The sequence below is a fragment of the Mytilus californianus genome, unplaced genomic scaffold (genome assembly GCF_021869535.1).
Source record: "Mytilus californianus isolate M0D057914Y unplaced genomic scaffold, xbMytCali1.0.p SCAF_9, whole genome shotgun sequence".
Classification (NCBI taxonomy): domain Eukaryota; kingdom Metazoa; phylum Mollusca; class Bivalvia; order Mytilida; family Mytilidae; genus Mytilus; species Mytilus californianus.
The window spans coordinates 59,088,974-59,114,490 of NW_026262745.1; the positions used below are offsets into that span (position 1 = coordinate 59,088,974).

The 25,517-nt window shown below is 31.6% G+C and overlaps 1 protein-coding gene across 1 annotated transcript in view; it reads right to left on the minus strand.

The window, feature by feature from the left end:
* Positions 1-9,456, minus strand: part of LOC127716458 (uncharacterized) — an 88,125-nt gene extending 78,669 nt beyond the window's left edge. Inside the window, exons 1-2 of the mRNA XM_052222674.1 lie at positions 9,402-9,456; positions 5,739-5,922 (exon numbers count right to left, since the gene is read on the minus strand). Of these exons, the coding sequence (XP_052078634.1) occupies positions 5,739-5,922; positions 9,402-9,422 (205 nt within the window). The 5' untranslated portion in view covers positions 9,423-9,456. The remainder of the gene's footprint in view (positions 1-5,738; positions 5,923-9,401) is intronic.
* Between the last annotated feature and the right edge of the window lie 16,061 nt (positions 9,457-25,517).

The window sequence follows — 25,517 nt, forward strand, 5'->3', positions numbered from 1 at the left end:
GATCCCCCTTTTCAAAATATTTTTCTATGTTCACTTATTAAATGAGTTCTTGCTCTTATCCAAAAGATATTGCATAAAACAGTAGTATATGTATGACACCACTCTACTCATATTTTCCACGTGAAAAATGAGACTAGAGGGCATCGTATGTATATATAAGGGTTTAAGAACATTTGTTGTTCGACCTGTTAGTCAAATGCGTTTTGTTAAAATATACTTTTTCACTTTTTTGGTTTTTTGCAAAATGTTGTTTGTTCTGTATTTAGACCGCTCTAACAAGAAATATGTTTTGCATGCACACGTATAAAAATTGCGGTTTTTATCCAACGCCATCATAGGTTTGAACGTTGTTTTCAATTTAGACTTGTTTATATTTTTTCGTTTGGGCTTGTATTATATTTGCCTTCGGGTTTATATGATCCGTTCATCCTATTTTGACTCCTCAAAATTCAGGAGTCTATCCTAAATTGAGGTAAATTGTATGGCTTTCCAAATACCGTTTCGATTCCTAACATCACTGAAGAGACGTTAATTGTCGAAATCCGGATATGGTGTACAAAAACCTTTGCACCTTTTGTTTGCGGCATAACGTCTTTTCCGCAAGTTTATTGTTTTCTATTTAGTATTAAATTTATATTTTAGATCCATTTATTACATCGGTGATCCGTTTATTTGGCTATCGCCAATGGCAGTCAGCAGGGTTTAAGAACATGTGTTGTTCGACCTGTTAGTCAAATGCGTTTTGTAAAAATATACTTTTTCACTTTTTTGGTCTTTTGGAAAATGTTGTTTGTGCTGTATTTAGACCCCTCTAACAAGAAATTTGTTTTGCATGCACACGTATAGAAATTGCGATTTTTATCCAACGCAATCATAGGTTTGAACGTTGTTTTCAATTTAGACTTGTTTATATTTTTTCGTTTGGGCTTGTATTATATTTGCCTTCGGGTTTATATGATCCGTTCATCCTATTTTGACTCCTCAAAATTCAGGAGTCTATCCTAAATTGAGGTAAATTGTATGGCTTTCCAAATACCGTTTCGATTCCTAACATCACTGAAGAGACATTAATTGTCGAAATCCGGATATGGTGTACAAAAAAATTTGCACCTTTTGTTTGCGGTATAACATCTTTTCCGCAAGTTTATTGTTTTCTGTTTAGTATTAAATTTATATTTAAGATCCATTTATTACATCGATGATCCGTTTATTTGGCAATCGCCAATGGCAGTCAGCAGGGTGTAAGAACATTTGTTGTTCGACCTGTTAGTCAAATGCGTTTTGTTAAAATATACTTTTTCACTTTTTTGGTCTTTTGGAAAATGTTGTTTGTGCTGTATTTAGACCCCTCTAACAATAAATTTGTTTTGCATGCACACATATAAAAATTGCGATTTTTATCCAACGCAATCATAGGTTTGAACGCTGTTTTCAATTTAGACTTGTATATATATATATATATATATATATATATATATACATATATATATATATACAACACATAAAGTAAATGTATATATTAGGTTAAATTTTTACAGAATATTTACTTTGAAAAAAAAGTTCAGAAAAGGGGGTCTATTACCCAAGTGCATATGATCCGTAATGAAATAATTTTATGTATAATTCCTTTTTTTTTTATGTTTCCGTTTTAAATTTTCATTGGGTTTGGTGTTTTTTGATATTTTACTCTCTTTTTTTTCGGTATGCGTTTGAATAAAAAACAAAAGCATTTAATATAAGAAAATCTTGTTTTAATACACGTTAAAGAAATCAAACTTAAAGAAATGGTAAAGAAAAGAAATTCTGCAATATTTTGCTTCGGTAGTACCTAATTCTGAAAGCGATGATACTCAGAGAAAACTATTGATTGTGCTGTTATTTTGCAGTGTCATTTATATATAACAACTATCCCAACAATTTCAGTTGAAGTGTTCGTAATTCACTACTCCTCCGATTTTTTTTTACTTTTACATATGGATTTTGCTTGTAAAAATCCATCCGAAATAAAATTTAAAACGGGGATAACCGTTTTCGTTTATCAAATTCATGCTGTTGAAATAAACAGCACGATACGCCAAAAATACAAAAGATATAGGAAAAATCATAATAATAGGCAAATACTTTTACTTTAACAATATTTTCTATTTCGTTGGTCCACAGATTTTTTTTTAAATGATAACGACTCTAAAATGAACGACGAATCCATTAGTGCAACCATGCTAGTTTTCAAGCTTTATCCTGTGGAAGTTTGATTTTTAACCCCAGAAAATCAAAATATTCGGTGACATTATTGATGTTTACTGTACTAACTACACCACAACTTCTACTCTATAACGCTATTATACCGTACAGTGTCGTTACAAAATCGTGAGTGTGTATAAATCATTTTATATAATGATCATTGCAAATGCTCAAGCGTAGTCAATGTTAAGGAAATAAACTGACTAATGTTTAAGAATAATTCTGCTGCAAATTAAAAAAAATGCAAATAGGCAAATAAATATACTGCAAGTGAAAGAAAGTTACGGTATAGACTTTTATTCCATCTTTCTAAATTAGACAGGGTTCCATATCTTTTTTTGAAATGCTTGTATTGTTCAGTTCTTTATGAATCAAATATCGAGTTTGAAATTATCCCCGGTTAACACAACGTTAAAAAAATGATTCTATACATATCTAAGTAATCAGTTATAATATTCGAATCGCGTTTAAACGTTTTTTTGAAATCTTATTTCTGCATGTTTGTATTTAAAAAAAGTAAATATAATTTTCTGCATTTTTTCATCCTCACCTTTTTCGTTGATATTCGAGGAATTCCGCAAAAAACCCATTCTATTTGTCAGCTTCACATAAACGAACGTGTCACAACACAACTCTGCAATTTTATTTTTAAAAATTTCTGTCTCGATCGCTTTCCCTTATCTTTATTACACGACAAAGCATGGTACACTGTTTGCTCGAGTTTCAGTAACAAAGGAAATAATTCCTTGTACCATTATTTGTTAAATATCAATATCCCAAAAATAAGAAATCGGAATCTACATATATATATTATTATAATATCTTGAAAATTTTCATGGTTGTAATAAGGTCAAAAGAGGAACCCGCATATGAATTTCAGCAAAATTAAACAGATTGAAGTTTTTGATATAACTTCCAGTAGCACATATCATTCCCAATGTTTTGCTTTAGCATTGTGTATATCGTAATGCTATCGTGAAATGTGTCCTCAATAAGGACACAATTAAGTTAATTTCCTCTATATAAACAATAGAAAATAACTCAATTTCGCTAATTTCAATGGATTATTCATTGTTATTACGAAGAAAGAAAGTCCCTGATCCCAAGTTGTATATCAAAACATTGACCAGGAAGACTTTTACAGAAGTTTAAGAAACATCCATCGTCGAACATTAAGACACCCTAGCTACCTGAAATAAAGTGGATGTAAGCAATTATTATAAACAACATGCATACGGCCCTCAACCATGAGAAAAATCCATACCGTATAGTCGGATATAAAAGATGCCGACAATGTATACATTATTTTCTTCACCCTTTCTCCCTTCTTCTCCTACCTTATGAATACTCTTATATTTTATTCTCTCATAGTCTTCAATTGAAACTTGGGAAGAAAACAATTACTTCAAAATTGTATTCACTAATTCCAAATGACACAAAAGCACAACAAAAGAAAACACATTTGCTTTCTATTCTAATTCGAAATTTGATGAAGAAAAATAATAACATGTTCGATTCCTATCATACATGAATAGTTTCAGTATCAACCATGGTTCTAAATTCAAATTTTACTTTCACCGAAAATTGTGGACGGAATAGAAAAAAGTAAAATCACAAAAATACTGAACCCCGGGGAAAATTCAAAAAGGAAAGTCCCTAATCAAATGGCAAAATCAAAAGCTCAAACACATCAAACGAATGGATAACAACTGTCATATTCCTGACTTGGTACAGGCATTTTCTTATGTAGAAAATGGTGGATTGAACCTGGTTTTATAGCTAGCTAAACCTCTCACTTGTATGACAGTCGCGTCAAATTTCATAATATTGACAACGATGCGTGAACAAAAAAAAAACCAGACATAATAGAAAAAAATGTCAAAAATAGGGGTACAGCAGTCAACATTGTGTTATCATCTTAACCACTATAAAAACAAACTAACACCTCGCGTTTTTTTTTTGTTTTTTTTTTTTGCACCTTGAAAACTGAGATTTGGATCAAATAGATTTTACTTATTCTTAGATAAATGTTATAGTGCTCGGTTCTTAGTTTCAATGTAATGTTTTGTAGACAGAATCTGATGTATTATGTTTGCTGTTGGCTTTAATCTTCGACTTTAAAATGTTGCACTACTGGTCAATTACCTTTTAGTATTTTTTTTTTACTATTTACATTTATATAAATCATGTACTAAAATTTTCAATTTCATAAAAAACAGACATACTTACGTCTTTCAAGTTCAACACACAAATTAGCATACAATATTAATATACATTACCTACAATTTTAAGCTACACTGTGAATTTCATTCAAAACTGTTCCAGTCTATGGTTTTTCAAAACATGTTGTTGGGTTAATTCAGCTTTAAATTTAATTTTATGAATTTGATACGAAAAGAAGAAGAATTGTCATTGGTTTGTTTGTTTATTTGGTTATAATTTTGTAATTATTGGCGTTTTTATACATTTTATCACTATTTAGTCCAATCCGGAAAAAAACAGTCATTCAGACAACTTCCTGTTAGGGTCAACAGGCAAAAAAACAAAGGTCATCAGTAACGAGCTGAAGGATGAAAAAAATTAGAAAGCGATCAGTAGGAAACTTTTAATCCACTTTTTCGAAACTCAAATTATAGTCAAAAATATATTTTGTTTGAAGTATTTACGATGGTTTAAACAGGTCTCATTAAAAAGTATCATGCATGGTGCATTGTTTAAACAGGGTCCCAGATAGATTCAACTGGATGAAAAAGTTGTGTAATTTTAGAACTTACCCGGAATGGAATAAATAGCGATTAGGTGTATTTTCTGTTAAAATAAAGACGAGTCGTATTGTGCACCTGCTTTTTAAATATAGCTTGAATTCGTGATAGACTGCGTGAAGTCATTTCTCTTTAAAATCATGCACCTATTATTCCTTTTCTGGAGTATAGGCGATAAATCGCGTAACAAAAGACGCACTAGTTCGTTGCATTTCCGTTAAAAACTTTGGTTTTAGTGAACATCATTCGTGCGTTTAGGGGCGTCGTCACTTCCGTACCTATGTTGAGCGATTGGTTGAAAAAAATTATAAGAATTATTCGGCAAGTTGAATTCTTATAATTGATATTCAGCACTACTATCATTAGGGAATTGTGATCAAACAGAACAAATATTATTTGTAGTTTATCCTGCTTAATGACGACCACAAGGACGCTTGATGAACTTTGATAGAGCAGGGATACAGGAGATCCTCTCTATCTGTTAAATGACGTCACATAGGCGTACAAAATTGACGAACTTATCTGGTGAAGGACATAACTTAAAAGTGGTCTTTTGTCGCATGTACATTTGTTACTTGTTAATAGCAATTTTCAATTGAACATATTTCGAAACGGCACGTTTTCTAGGCTTTGCAAAACTGTTAGTCCCTAACAATCTTTTTAAGGGAGCATGCACTTACTAATGTTTCATTTCATTCATTCATATTTATCACTCGTCAATTAGATAATGCTTACCTTGTGCTAACAAACTTGGCGCTTCTCTACAAATTTCTCTGAACGAGTATTTGTTCTCATCATGCAAACAACTGTACCTTGTGGAACTTTTACACAGAGCTTTACCACGAATCTGCCAGCCTAAGGTCACAGGACATCGATATTCATATTTGCTTGAACAAACTCGTAGGGTTATTATGCTAGTCTGAAATGTGTAAGATTATGTATAGTTTTAAAAACACTTTAACATATTGACTATCTTTCAATCATACGTTGTTTCTATTTTTGTTTTATGTTTATGTCTCGTTTAGTAAAAGTAGCGATTAATAAGAACCAACTGATTGAGATTTGGAAGGAAAAATAAAAGGCAACTCTTATTCAATTGTTTGATCTTGAAAGTGAAAAAGAAGAATAATTTAGAAGGAAAAAGCAACTTGTTACTATTTTTGGTTTGTAGGTCAATTCTTTAAATATCTGTGCGTATCGAAAACAAAAGTAAACCCTGATATGGCTTTCAATTAACCCACAAACAACATTCTTGATAAAATATGCGTATACAAAAATACCATATAATTAAAAAAGATTTGTGGATTATGTGCTTTAGTTTAATTTACAAATGTATCTATGTACCAAAATATTTAATTCCCTTCAGAATCTTTAGCCCTGTCATGTTAATTCTTTAACACTACTGAGTACACAAATAACAAGAATGGTCCAAATGATTAATAATGGGTTTGACAAAAGGTTTGTAAGCTAGAAAAAAAACTTGAAAAAACATTAAATAATAGAAGTTAAGTGTTTTGTCTTTTTTCGACATGGTTTGTAATGCTGTAAAAAACAGATAAGAGAACATTAAGATAATATCTGAATAATATATGCTTTTCAAGACATATGAATGTTTTTATCGTGTACAAAAAATAAACTACTACTTAATTACCAAAGTTCAACTCATAAATCTAATCGGATACAATTGTGCTCACCCGAATAAAAAAAGGAACAAGGAATCGCATGATCAACTTCAAAAGCTCTATAACTTTTTTAAAACAAGTTTCTTTCAAAATTGCAAGTTAATTTTCATAATCTATTTTTCTTATTATAATGACAAATGTTTGGCGAAAATGTACACGAACATACACCAGAAAAATAATAAAAACGATGGAAAAAGAAATGTCAGTATTTTATTTCAACCGCAAAATTAATATATGTAAAAAGAATAACGCCAATTATACAGCGAGGATACACTCTTATTTGATTTAAATAGAAATGTTAATGTGTGGTATGAGTACTAGTGCCAATCAGACAATCCTCCATCCAATTCACAATGTGGAAAAAGGAAACAATTATAGGTCAAAGTACGGCATTCAACACGGAGCCTTGGCTCACACCGAACAGCAATATATAAAGGGCAATAAAACGACTAGTGTAAAACAATTCAAACAGGAAATCCAACGGTCTTATCAATAAAAAAAACAAGACATTTATGAACCACATCAACAAACGACAACCACTGAACAACTGGCTCCTGACTTTAAAAGACAGGTGCAAACAAGTGCAGCGGGTTTTAACGCTCAAGGCTTCAACCTTCACCATAACCTGAAACAAAAGTGTAACATTACAACATAGAAAGACACACTATAAAATACCAACTGAAATGGATAAATTCGACCAAAAAGACATACCGGCCGTATGTCATTGAACAAAAATAAGTCAACGTACACTGAACGAACACATTTAATCTATTACACAACATAAACATTGATAAATACAATATTAAAAAAGGGGATGTAAAACAATGTCAAAAGGACAACTCTAACCTTGGACAAAATGGCGCTAAATAAAACAACATACAAAGTAAATTTAAATATGATATTTTGTTGTTAAGAGTACGGAAATGTATATTTCAAAATAAATTTGTCATTCATATTACGAGAACAGAAGTGAACATTTATCGTCATACTAAATACTAAAAGTATGTGACATAAATCAATTTTGTAATAATATTTGTTAGTTTTTTTCACAAGTTTTCTTTTATTATCTATTATTATACATTCCTGATTAAATCGTTTGATCTTTTGGATGATATATTTGCTGTCAATAATGACGACTTCAGTCTGTACCAAAGAGATTTATTCGACGGAACTGACTATGAATAAAGCTAATACTAACAGTGAACACTGCCCTTTCCTGGATCTTGATATTTATATCTTTAACGGGAAGCTTAATTCATACCAAAATTTATGATAAAAGAGATGATTTTTCATTTATTTTCAATTATCCATTTTAAGATGGTGGCGTTCACTTGTCACCATCTTAGGGAGCAACCATTTAACTTCAAGGGGAGAGTTATGAATATTTTTTCACCCAACAAATTTATTTAGTTTTTCGACACGATCAATCAGATTATTTTGTTCAAAATTTAACTCTAAAAGGTATGGGGGAAATTTGCATTAAGATATTTTTATTTGTCATCTGCTTGACCAGAATATTTGTTTTTCATCAAATTGGGGATCAGAATATTTTTTAAGAAAAAAAAAGGATAACCCCCCCCCCCCCCCCCCCCCCCCCACCCTGGAAGTTAAATGGTCATTCCCTTATGGTGTTTATATACGTCAACTTGTTCGATTCATTCGTGTATGTAACAACGTATTTAATATTAACGAAAGAAATCTCTGTATTACTGAAAATTATTACACCAGGGTTTTTGATATCACAGATTGTCAAATCATTTACTAAATTTAATCATCCGATTCGGTACAAGGACATCATTCGTTAAACTAAATCAACATCCAGACATGTTGAACGTTCAGGTATTTCAATCTGAATGGTCATATTCTTTACAAAGCACAAAAATGTCGGTATTCACCTCAAAAAGCTAACCAAACCTTTAAAAGACTTATTAAGAAGGGATATAGTTACGTTACTGTTGTCAGGTCATTAAAGATGGCATATCTTGGTATTAATATTCATTCACTCATATGGTGTTTGCATTGGGAATGAACACATTTATTCCAAAACAAGTTGTTGGCATGATACGGTCTATGCTCTTCTCATTTTTTTTATGATGGTATTATACTCAATCTCAAACGGGTGGGATTGTGCTTGATTTTCATGTGATGAAAACATATTCTTTCATTCAGTTTGATTGAGGTCTGCAGCTAGCATGCCAGTTACTGCTAGTTATCCTTTGTTTATTAAAATATCATTGTCCTATTGCTTAGTTCCTTTGTTTACCTCCTCTGACATCGGACTCGGACTTCTTTTAAACTGAGTTTTAATGTGCTAATTACTGTGTGTTTGTTTTATTGTAAATTGACCAGAGGTACATTTTATAGAGGGAGAGGTTAAATCTCACAAAGCATTTTTAACCCGGCTTACATTTTTATGCCTGTCCAAAGTCAGGAGCCTCTGGCTTTCTTTGTCTTGTATGCTTTTTTATTTTAGTTCAAATATTTGTCTTAAAGTTTAGCATGACGTCCGTTTTCACTGAACTACTACATACTTTGCTTAAGGTGCCAGCTGATGCCCACCTCCAGGTGTTGGATTTTTCTGCTGTGTTTGAGACCCATTGGTGGCCTTGGGCTGTTTTTTTTTTTTTTTTTTTCTCTCTCTCTTTGGTCGGGTTGTTGTCTCTTTGACACATTCCCCATTTTCATTCGCAATTTTATTTTGTTTTACATATCTTACCAAAACTAGGAAAAGGTACATTTCTTCTAGCTCCTGTTTAGCCAATATAGAAATATTTTCCTGAAACATAAATATCTTAAATATCATATCATAAAATACATATAACCTAATGTCGATTTAATGGAAATGAAATCTTGTAAGGGTTCATTCCAGATAATTGAAGGTTTTTTGTTAGTCGCTTCTTATATAAATTTTGAGTTTTGTAAATTAAAACAATCTTATATGCTTTACATTTCTGAACATTTAACTTTATGGTGATACATCCTGTTGATATAATGCGCTTAGTCTATTGCATTCAATTTGGGTATGCTGTTCTCGAACCTTTTATTACATCTTTACACTAAATCTGTAAGATGTGTACTGATCGATACTTTAGTATTGAAAAACATGATTTATCTATATGTTGTTATTACTGATTTTTAACTTGCTTTCAATAACTTCGAGTACTCTCGGTCGACACTTATCTTTCGTCTTCCTGCTAGTTGTGATGTGCTATTAACTGATGTCAAAATCAATCCAGTCAATCCAGTTTCAACTGATATTTTAAATTTTGTTCTTATGTTGTACTGTCACACCACTGTCCAATGGTAGGCAAGGGATGAATATTTAAAAGCATGTAAACCCCCACCACTTTCTATATGAGCCTGTTCTTTGCCATGGTTCTGTTATTTAGTGGTTGTCATTGGTTGATGTTTGTTTTTCGTTTATTTTTTTGAAAAAAACCAAGCCGGTTTATTTTTTTCTTAAATTGTTTATCATTTTGTTATATTTGGACCTTTTATAGCTGACTAAACGGTATGGGTTTAACTTATTGTTTAAATACGGTGATCTATTTTTCAAAAATCTACGTTATTTGGACTCTGTTGGATAGTTATCACATAGGCAATCATACAACTTTTCCTTATATTTGAATACACCTACAAAGAACCTGGTATTTTCTATACACATTGCATTAGGCTCATCGTTTCCATTTCTGAATTTCATAAAAAGGCATATCATATATTTTGGAGGGGATGTATAGTCGCCGTCAGGTAAAATTGACACCATGTTTTTGGTCGAAATTTTTGTCCTACCAACCGCATTCATTCGAGATGACGATTTTCAATTAGCGGAATCAAAAATCTTTCCAAAAAACCAGTACTGTCCTACCTTTTGTTGTGATTGTACTGTATATTCCTGACCTTCACATTATCCAAGATTATTTTTTATTGTAATCAGCCATCATGGTTTCTATGAGCACGCTGAGGATCCTTTATTTGCATAACCGGTAATATCATTTTCATTGATGTGATACAGTTTCACGCGCTTTTTGCATATAACCAATTAAAATACACATCGCGGTATCAATTGTAACCGTTAGTAAAAAACAGTATGAAGGAAGGAAGAGATGAGGAACTTCAGGCATGCAAAACCCAGTTTTCTGTGTGCGTGGGGTTAGGGGGCTAGGAGGGTGTCGGTTGATATCAATTAGTTTTTATCTAAAGAAGTAGGGCATCTTTCCCCTGAATTGGTTATACTTACAGGGACAAAATCGCAAAGACCTACGTAGAGGCGGATTTAAGGAGAGGGCACTGACCTCCCATTTGTGGGAACAATTTGGTTGTTTGTTTAGGAAATCACTGGAGTGGTCCCCCTCTTATGGCAGTCAGTGCCCCCATCATATGAAAATTTTTGAATACGCCACTGCTTCCCCATAGAATACGAAGTTTATATAATATATTTATGATACCTAAACCGATTTAAACTATTTTTTCATATTTCCTTATATATTTAGTGATATACTGCTGTTAACGAAAATTTGCTAAGTACGCTAGTATGTTGATAATACCTTACCGTAAACATATGAATCTAATAATGTGTTTAACTGAAGATTGTACGACTTTTGAAAAATACCCTCGTTTTAAATGGATTCGTGGAAAATTGATCCTACCCCCTTTTTTGTTGTAAAAGGGAAGTGATAAAAATGTGTATTTCAAATCGAAATAGAGTTTGTATAAGAAGTTGAACCGTTATAGTAAAAAATTAATGAAAACAAAATGATTTGTATGCACATGATTACAATGCTACTGGTTGTGCTACGCCATTGAAACCTTTATCATGTTTTGTTAGAGTTTAAAATATATTGTTGTCTCCCGAAAATATACATGTAACATCCGTGAAAAAATGAATTAAAGATTAAGTATGTGGAAGTTTTGGATTACAAATATTTGTTTTTTCTTCCCATGCTCATCCATCGAAACGCCAAGCGTTTCTCGTCTGCGCCAATTTTTCATCTGTTTCAACATTGTACTATGTTTATACGTATTATTGAATTGGTTTACATACAAACATCAATTTAGTCCCAGCTCTTAATAAAAGTATATATTGATCAATCATTGTAAATAACCATAACAAACTTTTACACGGCTGAGTACATTCAATGAGCTAATATATATCATACGATAATTAGAGAAAGGTTCCGATTCAGGTATTCCTCACAAGTAAGTTTATGCATACGACTTGAGAATTTTACTTAACTAAGGGAATTCTTAATGAAATCTTAGTTTAAGGAACACTTAAGTTAAGATGTTTTATGCATACGGCCCTGTTGTGCAGTGGTTTTTGTTTTTTTGTTGGTGTAGTTCATTAGTGTTTCTCGTTTCTTGTTTTTTATATAGATAAGACCATTGGTTTTCCTGTTTGAAATGTGCTAAACTAGTCATTTTTGGGCTTTTCATAGTTTACTGTTCGGGGAAAGCCAAGGCTCGGTCTTGAAGGCTGTTTTTAGTCCTATATATGATTGTTTACTTTTTACACATTATGATTGGATGTAGAGTTGTTTCATTGGCTCTCACGCCACATCTTCTTATTTATAAATACTATGATCATAAAACCAAATAAAAACATCTTTAATTCAATATGAAAACGGTCTCCTACAAAAAAAAATATGTCAATTCAATATCTTCCGCTTTGACTGTGGGTATATAAGTACGATAAGGGCCTACACATTTTAGTACGTTTCACACGCTACACTTTTCTTTTAGAATGGGAAAACATTCAAAATAGTATAATTCCACTAAAGATTTAAATGAACATATTCATGTACGTCCGGTTAATTCTTACGTCCAATTACTGGTAATCATACGTTTTCTCTTTTTTTTTATGCCTATCATTTAAGACGTGAGCTTCAATAATTTGCCAGGATGTTTTTGCTTAACCTCTGTTGCTTGAACTTGCTTCCTCGTGACAAATGCATGGGATCATTTTATTAATTTATTGCGTCCGAAGTACTTTTCTGGTAATATCTTTATCATGAGGGTCAGGCGGGAGAAAACAACAGTACATTTCACCTGTTGGTACTCTAGTATCTATCTTCTTTCAATTTCTTGTGCCTGTTTTTTTTATCAACACCAGGTTAGACTTTTCATTTTCAAAACATGTTTATCCGCCCCTCCTCCCCCGTTCAAAATACGATACTTTTATTAATGGTGACCCCTTTATGATAAACAATAATTAAAAAATATATATATGGCATACAGCTACCGACGAAAACAACAAAATTAAAGGCTCCTGACTTATAACAAGCCAATATATTCGAGTGATACTCCCCCACTCACACCTGGGTAGTGTAAAATCAGTTCATAAGAACAGTGTTGTCTTTTACATGAAACCACGTAAAACATTGGTAAAGCGTTTTTTTCGGTATAAATAATCGAGAAATTAAGAAGGTAACAAACAAATCAAATATTAAAATTTAAACATTATTCATGCAATAACTACAACGTGGATACAGTAGAATGATGATAGAACGGTCATTGATTGATTGATTGATTGATTGATTACTTGATTGATTAAAAAAGGGATTTCTTATGTTACTTCGAACGAAAGTCATAACCATTTGAGAATTCTTTGTTTGTTGTTGTTATTATAATAATTATTTGTATTGTCGTCTTAATTTCACCAAAGAAACTTTACATTAAATTTTGCCTTTGTACAAAGTTTAATTCATAAACTTCTTGAAACTCTTCAATGGCCGTCTGATTACAATTGGACCTGTTAGAATGTGAAATATGAACATTTATTTGGCCTTCAATGCCTCAGCTCTTTTCATGTGGGTATCCAATTCGTTCAGTTAGAGATCGATTTTGACAATTATTCTGCAAATAAGCATAGATTTCTGATAATTGTTCTGCATAAAACCCTATTGGAAAGCACATTGACATAATTTTCTGGACGTTTTTGGAACCCAATGACATTGCATAGTGTTGCAACCTGTAATGTGAAGATGTGTATAACATTGCGGAAGTTATGGATTGGGAACTCGGTCTGGTCAAACCAAAGATTTAAAATTGGTTTTTGCTGCTTCTCTACAAGCACGCAGCATTAATAAGTAAAGCAGAGAATGGTCATCTGGCGTCTTTCGTTCGTCGTCGTCGTCGTTCGTCGTCGTCCGTTAACTTTTACAAAAATCTTCTCCTCTGAAACTACTTGGCCAAATTTAAACTAACTTGACCACAATCATTATTAGGGTATTTACAGATTCTTATTTTGGGGTCCGTATTCAATTTGGTCCACATGAAGGTCCAAAGGGTGCAAACTTAACCAGAAATTGTATTTGAACAACTAATAGAAAGTGTAAGTAGATTCATATAGTTAAAAATATATATCGCATTAAATATTAATTTTATAGAAAAAATTATGTTTAAGAATAGTTAAAAATTTTCTATTCAATATTAGATATTTTACAAAAAATAGTTCAAGGTAAGTTGATGTAATTAGATTTTAGATATTGGACCACATTCTGTACGTGCCTGTCCCAAGTCAGAAGCCTGTAGTACAGTGATTGTCGTTGGTTCATGTCTGTCATATTTGTTTTTTCGTTAATTGTTTTGTTAAAAATTAGGTTATTATTGTTTTCTCAACAGTATTGTTTCATATTTTTCATGTTGTAGCCTTTTATAGCCTACTACTAGTATATGCTATGGGTTTTCTAATTGTCGGAAGACTTACAGTTACCTTTAATTGCTTACATCTACTTTACTTGAACCTTGGTGGATAGATGTCTCATTGGCAATTACAACCCATCTCTTAGTCCTATAAAAGTCAAATTTCAAAATTTTCAGGTCCTTGACCACATTTATTCTGTGTTAGAAACCTATGTCGTGTCAAATATTTTATCAAAATTCAAATTCAGAGTTAACGTTGTCTCAAGCTTTGAACTGTTCATGGTACGACATCTGCGGTCGTATCATTCTGCGCGTCGCAGAGATTTTTATTTATATTTGCAATTCGTTCGATATGTAACTTAACTGCAAAAGTCACAAAGGGACGGTGATGACTTTCAAAGTCGGAGTTAGAGGCACATTGTATACATACTTATATTTATTATTTTTTTTAAATACCTCGTACCTGATGAAACGGGGTTAATATACATTGTAATTTGACTCCAGGCAGCAACAAGGGAACATGTCATGCACACTCTACTTTTGAAAAGAACACTGATGAAAAAAGTGCTTACAATGTCTTTATACCTGCATGATAGAAAGACAGAATAAATGGTATCCATCCATGACACAAAATCAGAACATGTAAAGCCAAAAAACACAACTCTAATTCTTAGCTTTAGCTAAACTAGTCAAAACACAACAGTATAACTATTTTCATTGTCGTTCTTTTCCTCCATTTTAAATTAACTTATATAAATTTCATTTACTCTCATCAACTCAATCATAGTTGATCTGCACTGACTTTTAAACTTGTCCAAAATACGTATTAAGCTAAGACGAGGTCCATATACGATTCCGTATATAAGAACGCATTAAATTATTGAAAATAATTTTTAAAAGGAAGACTAATGGCTAATTTCCCCCTTAATTTTATTCACACCATTGCCATTTTTAGCTCTCCTGGCCCATTGGACCAAGTGAGCTTTTCTCATCATCTGGCGTCTTTCGTTCGTCGTCGTCGTCGTCCGTTAACTTTTACAAAAATCTTCTCCTCTGAAACAACTTTGCAAAATTTAAACTAACTTGACCACAATCAATATTAGGGTTTCTAGTTTAAAAATGTGTCCGATGACCCGGCCTTCCAACCAAAATGGCCACCATGGCTAAAAATAGAACATAGGATAAAAATGCAAGTTTTGTCTATTATTTTGAGAACCGTAGTGAATAGAGATAACCTGAGGTTAGCAAAACTGATCAGAATGTTGAGCTCTACCAATTGTCAATATGTCAAAATTGTGAGACGACTTCTTATAGTAGTTATTACCCTTAAATGACCTTACCATTTTTTCATTTTTACCTATCATCTTGAAACTTTAATAGACACAGAGAAACATTTAAAGGCTAAAATGATCAGCAAGATACGTTCTACAAATAAGTTCAATTGTCTAAATCGTCAGCCGACTCCTTTTCAGAGTTATTGCCCTTGGATGATGATTTTTACCATTTTTTTTGCGTTTTTGCCTGATATCTTAAAAATTATAGTAGATAGATAGAAACTTTAATAAGCAAACATTATCAGCAAGACAATATCTACTTTATTGAGGAAATCGTCCGACGTCTCCTTTGGAGTATTGCCTATAATGACGATTTCTTTCATGTTTTGGGGGTGTTTGCTTTACATGATAAAAATTATAAAAGATGAATAGAAACTTTTTTTAAAAACACAAAAATGACCAAAAAGGCGATATCTACTAACAAGTCACATTTCGCTGTTATAGGTAGTAGGTTGTCTCTCTATAGGAGTGATTGCTCAGTCCCTCAAAGAAGGTTCAGCAATACGAGATCAACAAAACAGAGAGTTGTTTCATGAATTCTATTCTCGTTTAATATCTCGTTGGAGAGTGTCCTTTGTTGAATATGCATATAAACCAAGGTGAGCGACATAGGCTCTTTAGAGCCTCTAGTTAAAAAGTCCATCAATCTTTGACTAAATTCTTAGTACATGATTCGCAACCCATACAATGTAGGTTCTCTAAGGTTCTAACAACATGAACAATATAATGGGTTATTCGTAAACAGATTGAATTTTGAAAGATTTTGGCAAATTTTAAGTATTTATCGTCAACATGAATTAACAAAAATAAAATAGATATAAACATAGTGACGCCTATTAGTCTTTAACTTTCTACGTTGTGTTTTGTGTACTATTATTTGTCTGTTTTTATTTTTATTTTTTAGCCATGGCGTTGTCAGTTTATTTTCAATCTATGAGTTTGACTGTCCCTCTGGTATCTTTCGCCCCTCTTCTATTATATGTATTGTCTTTCGGATACAAATTAATTCATTTTGGTTAGTGTCGCCTGCCGATGTAAAAGTCAAAAGCATTTAAAAACGGTAGAGCCGATTACGCCTTGTTTAATTTCAAACCAGGACCATTTACAAAACGTTTATCAATCTTAAAGCTTAATTAGATTCATAGTACCACATCTAAGAGTTTTACAATATAATCGCTTAATTTTAAACGTATCACCAACTTATAAACGCCTAAAGATAGCTCTAACTCGCGATTTTTGCAAATTTTTGCTTTTAAGTATTTATTCCTAGAACGTATAAGAAGGTTATCGTTAACCAAAATCGAAATTGTGTTAGAAGGAAAGCTATGTATTGTCTTTCGGACACTAATTCATTTTATCACACTAAACTCAAAAATCTATAAATGAATTAAAATTACAAAACAGTATTTCAAATATATAATTTAAACTTTTTGATATTACATTTCAAGTATGATAAAGATATGAAAATTAAAGTTGAGAATGGAAATGGTCAAAAACACATTTAAGACCCTGTGAGTGAAAACAAAAAGTTATTGAGATTAAGGCTCTAACCCTTTACAATTTTGTACTACAATGCCTTTAACAGAAACATATAGCACTGAATATATTTTTTTATTTCAGGGGAACGTGTAAAACTTTGACACAATATATAACGTCATTTTCAATTTTTCAATGTGTAGACCAATTTTCGAATTTGATCCTTTGAGTGATATAAGTCCACGGAAAATTGTCCTCGTCGCTTTCAAAGACCCCCACCCCTTTTTTTCCCCCATAGACGATGGGGTAAAGCCACATGTATCTCGAGTGCCTGTGCTTTTGGCTATTTCTGTGGTTGACCCAACATGCTGCCAACAATTAAGTTTGGATGCTTTACTGCTTGAAACAAAAATGGTCCAACAAGTTCGTGGTTATGAATGATTATCAAATTATCTTTATTACCATCATGCTAAGTCGAAAACAACAAAATAAACCACCAATTATTGAGACAAAATAAGACGAAACTGATCGAACTCAATTAGTCTCACAAACTCATGTTTTGTGATTTGCGACTTAGTAAAAAAAAAAGTCGTAGTAATCTTTTCACATATTCTATATTTTGATATAAATCAAGTAAGGCGGGAAGTGCAATAATGTGACGAGCATTAAGCATCTTCTTTTGAACTGCTTCTTATGACTCATACGATGGCCTACTAAACATCGACTTGAAGTGTGAACTTTTTTTTTAAATAATACATATTACTGTCTTGAATGTTCGTGTAATATTACCTGGTTGGCTTCAGTCTAATAATCTTTGATAACCAACCTTTCAAACTTAAAAGTTAAGATCATTCATCCTTATTGTTCAGGAGTGGTGTTCTCGGACGTATCCTAAGATTCGTCCTAAGTCATACCTAAGACCAATTTTAGGATGGACTTAGGATCATCTTAGGACACTCTAAAGTTGTGTCTCGAAGCTATCTCAGACGCATCTTATGTTACGACGTCTTAAACATATCATACGAGCGAAATGTTAAATAGTTAAAGTAATTTTTTGATAAGACATTTATTAAAGACGAAACCAATTAATAAAATTGTTTACGAAATTTTATTAAAAAAATGTATTTAATTAAATGCATGATTTCAAATGTAATTATAAAATAATATAAAAAAGGATTGTAATTTAAACTGGAAAACAATTTGTTTTGAAATGAAAATAAAATTCGTAGTGTTATCGTATCTTGAAACACGAAGTGTGAAACACGAAGTTCAAAGTTTAAAATCATGCACAAATTCTTTATATACCAGTTAATAACCCAATGGTGCGTTTCATTTCATGTTCATCATCACGTAAAAATTTAGCAAAAAGTATGCACAAAGTAAGGATGAAGATAGGATGATCTTAAGACACCTAATTAGGTGTCCTAAAGTTAGGACGAAAATTTGCAAAATATCCCAAGTTAAGAGAACTTCGAGAACACGACTTAGGAGAAAGACGTGTCAATAGATGGTCTTACATATCTCCTATTTAAATACTTTTTATCTGATAACCGCTGTGCATACTTTAACGGCAAGGCTAGTTTTCTTATCAGATAAGAAGAAACCTCCCTTGTCAATGTGATGTTGTAATCAATCGTTTTATTTTTACCATCTTTATATGATATTTCATTGTATTTTTTCAATTTCTGATTCATTTGAAAGTTAATTATAATAATTTTATTTTTTTATTATAGATAAAAACGAGGAAATTTGAAAGTCTTTGATTCATTAATCACCTTAGTTCAATTCATAAGTCTGGCAGTCTGTTCTGTCTACATAAAGTAGCAAATACACCATGCTAAATACAGGGATGAAAACGCACTACGTTGGCATATTAAAAAAACATTGAAAAACGTAAAACGAGAATTAAATAGAACAAAATACAGATTTTCGATTTTTTGATAAATCAAAAACGAAAAATGAAAACACTTTCCATTTCAGTTTTGATTTTCGAGAAATCAAAAAGGAAAAACGAAAAAAACTTTTGTTTTTCATTTTGGTTTTTGAGAAATCAACAACGAAAAATAAAAACTTTCTATTTTTTTGTTTTTTGTTTTTGATATTTCAAAACAAAAAACGAATGGACGCAAATATGCACGGACCTAAAATGGCTACTTTTTTTATTTTACTTATATTGTACTAAAAGACAGAATTTTAAAATCAATCTGTCCATTACCTCATTAAACGGGGTAGTTCTGAAAAAGAGTGTATATATATATGCACTATATAATGATCTTGCAATTCAGTTAAAAGCAAACAGTTAAAGTACATTGTAAATTTCTATAAATATCAAACTCTTTAAGTCATTTATATCTTTACTACTTTGCTAGTCTGCGTGAGTTAGACAAATCAGGACTCAAATTTTATCATAACAATTGAAAAGAAATGTCTGTGTTTACACATCTCTAACAAACAAATCAGTGCAGTTTAAATAATAATGTTATACATAGCATGGCCTTGCATGACATATCAATGAAAGTTTAAATGGGGTTTACAGAATAGAGAGAAAAAATGATATAAAAATAAGGATCAGAAAATAATGGATCAAAACGTTTGACAAATACATGATGATAACAGAATTGGTTACAATATCATTGATTTCAAACATAAAGGATGTACAGAAATAAAAAAATCATATAATTAGCTATCAATTTTTAAATGAAAAAATCATTATGAGATTTTTATAAAATAAGCGTTACTGTTAAACATTGAGAACAATGATCCCGACAATTACAAAATTCAGAAATAAAAGAAATCCCTCCATCCCAATTCAGAGCCTCGTATAAGGATATTAGAACTGAATAGTCTAGCCTTGAAAGAATTATAAACCAATAACGTACACAAAACAGGATGAAAAGCTTAACAAAATAAAGTAAATCAATGTGTAGTCCACTTTTCTGACAAACGGTCAATTAAAACTTTGGACTGTGAGAATCGATATTTACTCGGATTACCACATCACTGAGCCTCCTCATGGGGTTTTTGATTATGTGATTACTTGGCCGTTTATAGAGCGATTACTTTGATTACCAGACCAAATAGTTCATGATTATTTGATAATCTAGGACTGTATTTTTGATTATTTGATTACCTTGTTTAAACAAATAATTAATGATTATGTAATTATATTGGCAAAACATTTGTGATTATGTGATTACTTTGACACCCCGATGAGGGGCCTCATCACTATCAAAAGCGATCAGAGAATATTGACTTTATCTCCCCACAATAAATAAAATAAAGATAAGGTTTTTCTTCTGTGATGATATTATGTAGATGTATTCATATGAGTAGAGGAATGGATACCTAACGTCTAGTGGCAAATGTTGCATGCATATTCGGAGGATATATTTAATAAAATAATAAGAAATAAAAGATGTGAGAGGATCAACCCAAACATAAGATATAACAATGTTTATCATATCTTTCACTAGAGCTGAACAGTCCATGAAACATTTGAACTACAGCAAAAGTACCTCAACAGTTCTTGGAATGAACCAATAAAAATATTATAATTAACTGTAACAATGCTTGCGTTCTCTTATACAATGATTTAATTATCAACTGTACAACAATCTATTATTAAAATTATACGTCCTTTTAGACCAAAATATTGACAATATAATATAAGAAAAATGAAAATATCGATGAACTGCAAAAAATAAATCAAATAAAAATCAGTTAGAAAAGCACTATTGACATAAATATAAAGTTGCCCAATTAAGATCACAAGACAGGGGAGAAAAGGCCAAAAATACATCATATCTTTTAGGCTAAGAAAAAAGTAAGCAAACTAAAAAAATAAATATAAAACTAAAAGATAACCAAGGAAATAGTGTTACAGAGCACAGCGAAAAACTTCAAATAAAAAAGAAATTTTATAAAAAAAAATATATTCAAAAGACGACGAAGATATTACGCAATAGTGGGAATGTATCAACAGCACTTAAGTAAAACATGAATTATTAAAACATAAAAGCCAAATGTGTGACAGATATGTTACATCAGAGGAATTATCAACAGCAGCTAATAATTTAAAACCCAATAAAAACCCAGGTAAAGATGGTATCACGACAAACATTTATAAAAAGCTTTTATGAAATTTTGGTAATGATTAAGCCTATTCCTTGTTGACATTTTAAATACGTCAAGCTTTCACAGGAAAAAGATACCATTTTCCCAAAGACAAAGTATTGTTAATTTAATATTCAAGAAGAATGATCCATTAGATCTTCCAAACTATAGGCCAATCTCCTAACTAAATTCAGACTATACAATATATTCATACACATTAGCTCAAAGAATGCAAAAATATACTTAATCTAATTATGAAAGCAGACCAAACGGGGTATATTAAAATCCGATATTTTGGTTTCAATCTCAGACAAATACGAGACATCATAGATGACGTTGAAAAATTTAATGTTGGATGTGCAATTGTGTTGAACTTTATAGATTTTCAGAGGCATTTGATACATTTTGTACTAAAATCTTGAATATATTGAATTTAATAATGCATTTCTTAACTAGACTAAGACGGTATATACTGATATAAATATTTCATTTTTTCCATACTGGATGAATTTCTGCACCAGTGAGTCTAAATAGGGAGGTTCTTCCATCATCTTTTGCAAATTAAAATGTTAGCTCCGCACGATCAGTTGAAATAACATTCGTAATATTTCGGTATAAATATAACAGAATGTGAAAAATTAAACAGGGACAACAAGTTTGAAAAAAACCCAAAACAACGTATGAAATTATGAGACAAAACACAAAATACTATTATCGGTAAAATTTTAATAACCAAATCACTTATAATTCCAATATTTGCATACATAGCAAGTATGACAGTCATACATATAACAAATATTTACAATTTAGAAAGAGAGATGTTTAACTTCCTTTGGGACGGAAAATACGATAAAGTATAAAGATCAACTCTTAGATCGGATTACAATAAAGGGGGACTAAATATGATTGAAATCGATAGTTACTTTACACACTTTAAATTAAACGGGAATCAATTTATTAGAGTCAAAACACGATTTGGTCAATTATTTTAGATTTTTTTTTGATAAATACAGCGAAATTTTCTTACATTAATATGAATTTAGATATATATTATCTGAAATTACTTAAAATCACAATTGAATTACCAGACTTTGTCAAAATATTGTGAAATGCTGCATACCTAAAGGTGGAAGTCAAACAAAATCGCCAAAAAATTTTAGAGAAATATAGTGATATGGGGATATAAAACATAAGATATAAAACATAAAAATAAACAGGTAATGATGTTAAGCTGGATCAAAAGCAGTATAATCTATACTAATCTAATGAAAATTACTCAAACGGTCAAATTGAAGACAAAAGTGCGACAGTGACAGTCAGAAATAAAACACAAATTGAGGACCGGATCATCAACACTACAAAAACTATATAACGAAGTTGGACAGAGATTCTAAAAACAAATAAATCTTTTAAAACCCAAGAAAACAAAAGCATAGTATGTGTAGTAAGCATTTTTGTGTTGACATCAAATATTATTCATATGTTCATTTTGTGTAAATGTACTGTTTATAAAATGTTGAATTATTCAAAGAACAAAAAAAGGAGAATATAAACAACATTGACCTAGAAGTAGATTTTCTACTGCTTAATAGTTTTGCTGCCTACAGTTTGTTTCATTGTTTTATTGTTTCCAATAAAGGCAACAGCAGTATACCGTTGTTCAATAGTCATAAATCGATTAAGCGAAATCAAATCAGGGTTACAAATTAAACCGAGGGACACACATCTATTGTAAGAGGAAAACAACGGAACAACAGAAACACTGAACTGCAACAAAAACAAACGCCGAATTACATAGAAACTGACTAGTTGATAACATATGCTATATTTCTGACTTGGTACATGACATTTTAAGAAACAAATGGTGGTATGGATAGCCAAACCTCCTGCTTGAATAGTTATATATTACAATTACTGCAAAAATGACAAAACGACGTGACAGGAATACAGTACAAACAAATACATGAACACTCTGCATAGTCATTCAAAAATGAATAAGACAATAGTACATTACATCATGTAAAACGCAGAATAACAACAGACACCTCACATGAATTTACGACAGCACACCAGAACACCATAAACGAAGTATAATCTGCTCTTCACAAAAATGTTCCAACGCCACAAAAAGTTAGATTTGTTTGATAGACACGCACAAGAATATTAATTTGAGATTAAGTTTGAAATGGTCTTATTTTATGTATTTTCTAACCATGACACGAATATTAAAATGGAATTGTGCTTGTAATGGTGTTTGTTTGTTTGGTTTTTTTTTTGTATATTCTAACAGTGTCGGTTTTTCTTCCAAATCAAAACTGTGTACCAGAACAAAAAACATCATGTTCATATAGTTGCTTCAAACTTAAAATGATAGAAATGAAATAGCTAATATTTTATCTTTATTTTTGCATATATAGAAAATAAAAATAAAATAACTGTAATATAAGGCAAGATCATGTAAGATCAAACAGAACACACGCTTGAAAACAAACACCATGAAACAAAAACACTGCAGTCAAACCACGAGTAACTCGACTTTGCTGACAAATAAGACGTCTGTGAAATGTACCGAAAAATCAAATTTCAAGCCACAAACGATAAGACATAACACAATATCCAACAGGACACAAGAAACATTAAAGATAAATAGTAATACATGAATGTTAAATGTATAAATACTAGAGACACGTCGTATAGTAATGAAAATTTACCATCGGCAAAACAGTAACATTTGGAAAGGGGTCACTATCAGTACTAAGAGACCAAACAACGTTGATAGTAAACCACAGTTTAAGACGTGTTAAAAATGCTGTTAGTTAGTTTAAACACAGAGACATTGTATAGATCAACCAATTCGTGGTTGTGTCCATACAATTGAGAGAGTGTCAATTTTAATCTTCAGACCATGAAGTACTAGATTTACCAAAAAACTGGAAAAACCCCTTTAAAGACTTATTTTTATATATTAAGTAATCGATAAATATTTTCAATAAATTAACTGATTTAGTTTGTTCTGTTGTTTGTGGAAAGTCAGGAAAGACCTTTTGATTTTGTTCTGAATATTAGGTCTTCCATCTTTTCCGACTAAAACCCTTTGGTGTTTGCTACTAACTTCCTTGTTCTGATTATATTTGTTTACCTCCGATCTGTTTCTTTCGTGTAGTTTGATGTTTCTAAACAAATCGCTTAGATATTTGGTACATGTAATCGTACAGTCTATGAGCATTTAAATTTGACCCTGCTAAAACGAACATTTTCTTATTAAGAGTTATATACCTGAAGACTATTTATCTGCACATCTCCTTTGCAATCATAACAGATATCGACATTTTGTTTTTCCAAGTTACAAGTTAAGAAACAATTTTTTTTCTTTTTTTTTTTTTTTTCTTTCGCTTAATTTTGTTTTTTCGTATACTGTGGATTCACTTATTTTCCTGGGTACATGTAATAGTTTTCAGTCATATTGTGGTTTGCAAAGAAATGACTTAAAAACATTTGATTTTTCACAATTATCAAGTGCTGTAAATGAAAATATTACAGTATAGCATTGTACAAGATCTTGTCGTTGTGTACTGTTTAGATGGAATAAGTTATGGAGTTGATTGGTTATCATTTGATTTACTTCCAGTGACAAATGTTTCATGCATGTTTACGACCAGAACACATACATTCTAAATACAATAGGAAATCGACTGTGAGGCTGGAGGACGGGAGCTTGGAATGCCACTGGAAAATGAGGACAATTATATTGTTTACGAACAGAAACTTTGCCTCGATCGCACCAGCTGGCCAAAGACTGGTCCCTCAAAGAATTGGTGCTAACGTTTTTAAAGTGCAGAGAGTGTTGAAACTCGAAATCTACTCTAAAGTCGTTCATCGATATGAAAGTGTAGTTTCCAATGATACTAGGTTATACACTCTTAGCTCGCTCTAGAACCTGTGAGAATTCTATGCAATGCGAAAGTGTTTATTGTAGTCTACTTGGATTTTTTGGTATGATATTCTATATACTACCGACCGCCTCGGTGGTCTCGTGTTCGCCTCGGTGCGAGAGGTCGTGGGTTTGAACCCCAGCCGGGTCAAATAAAGACTTTACTATAATTGGTATTTGCTGTTTCAACGCAAAGCACGTGGCATAAAGGAGTGAGAGCGAAGACTGGTCGGTTCTGAGTCGGAAAAATATATCCGGGTAGGGTGACATTTCTTCCTGCAGACTGTTTCTGTGTGATTAAAAAATGACTGTATATTGATTTTAAATGTTTTGATTT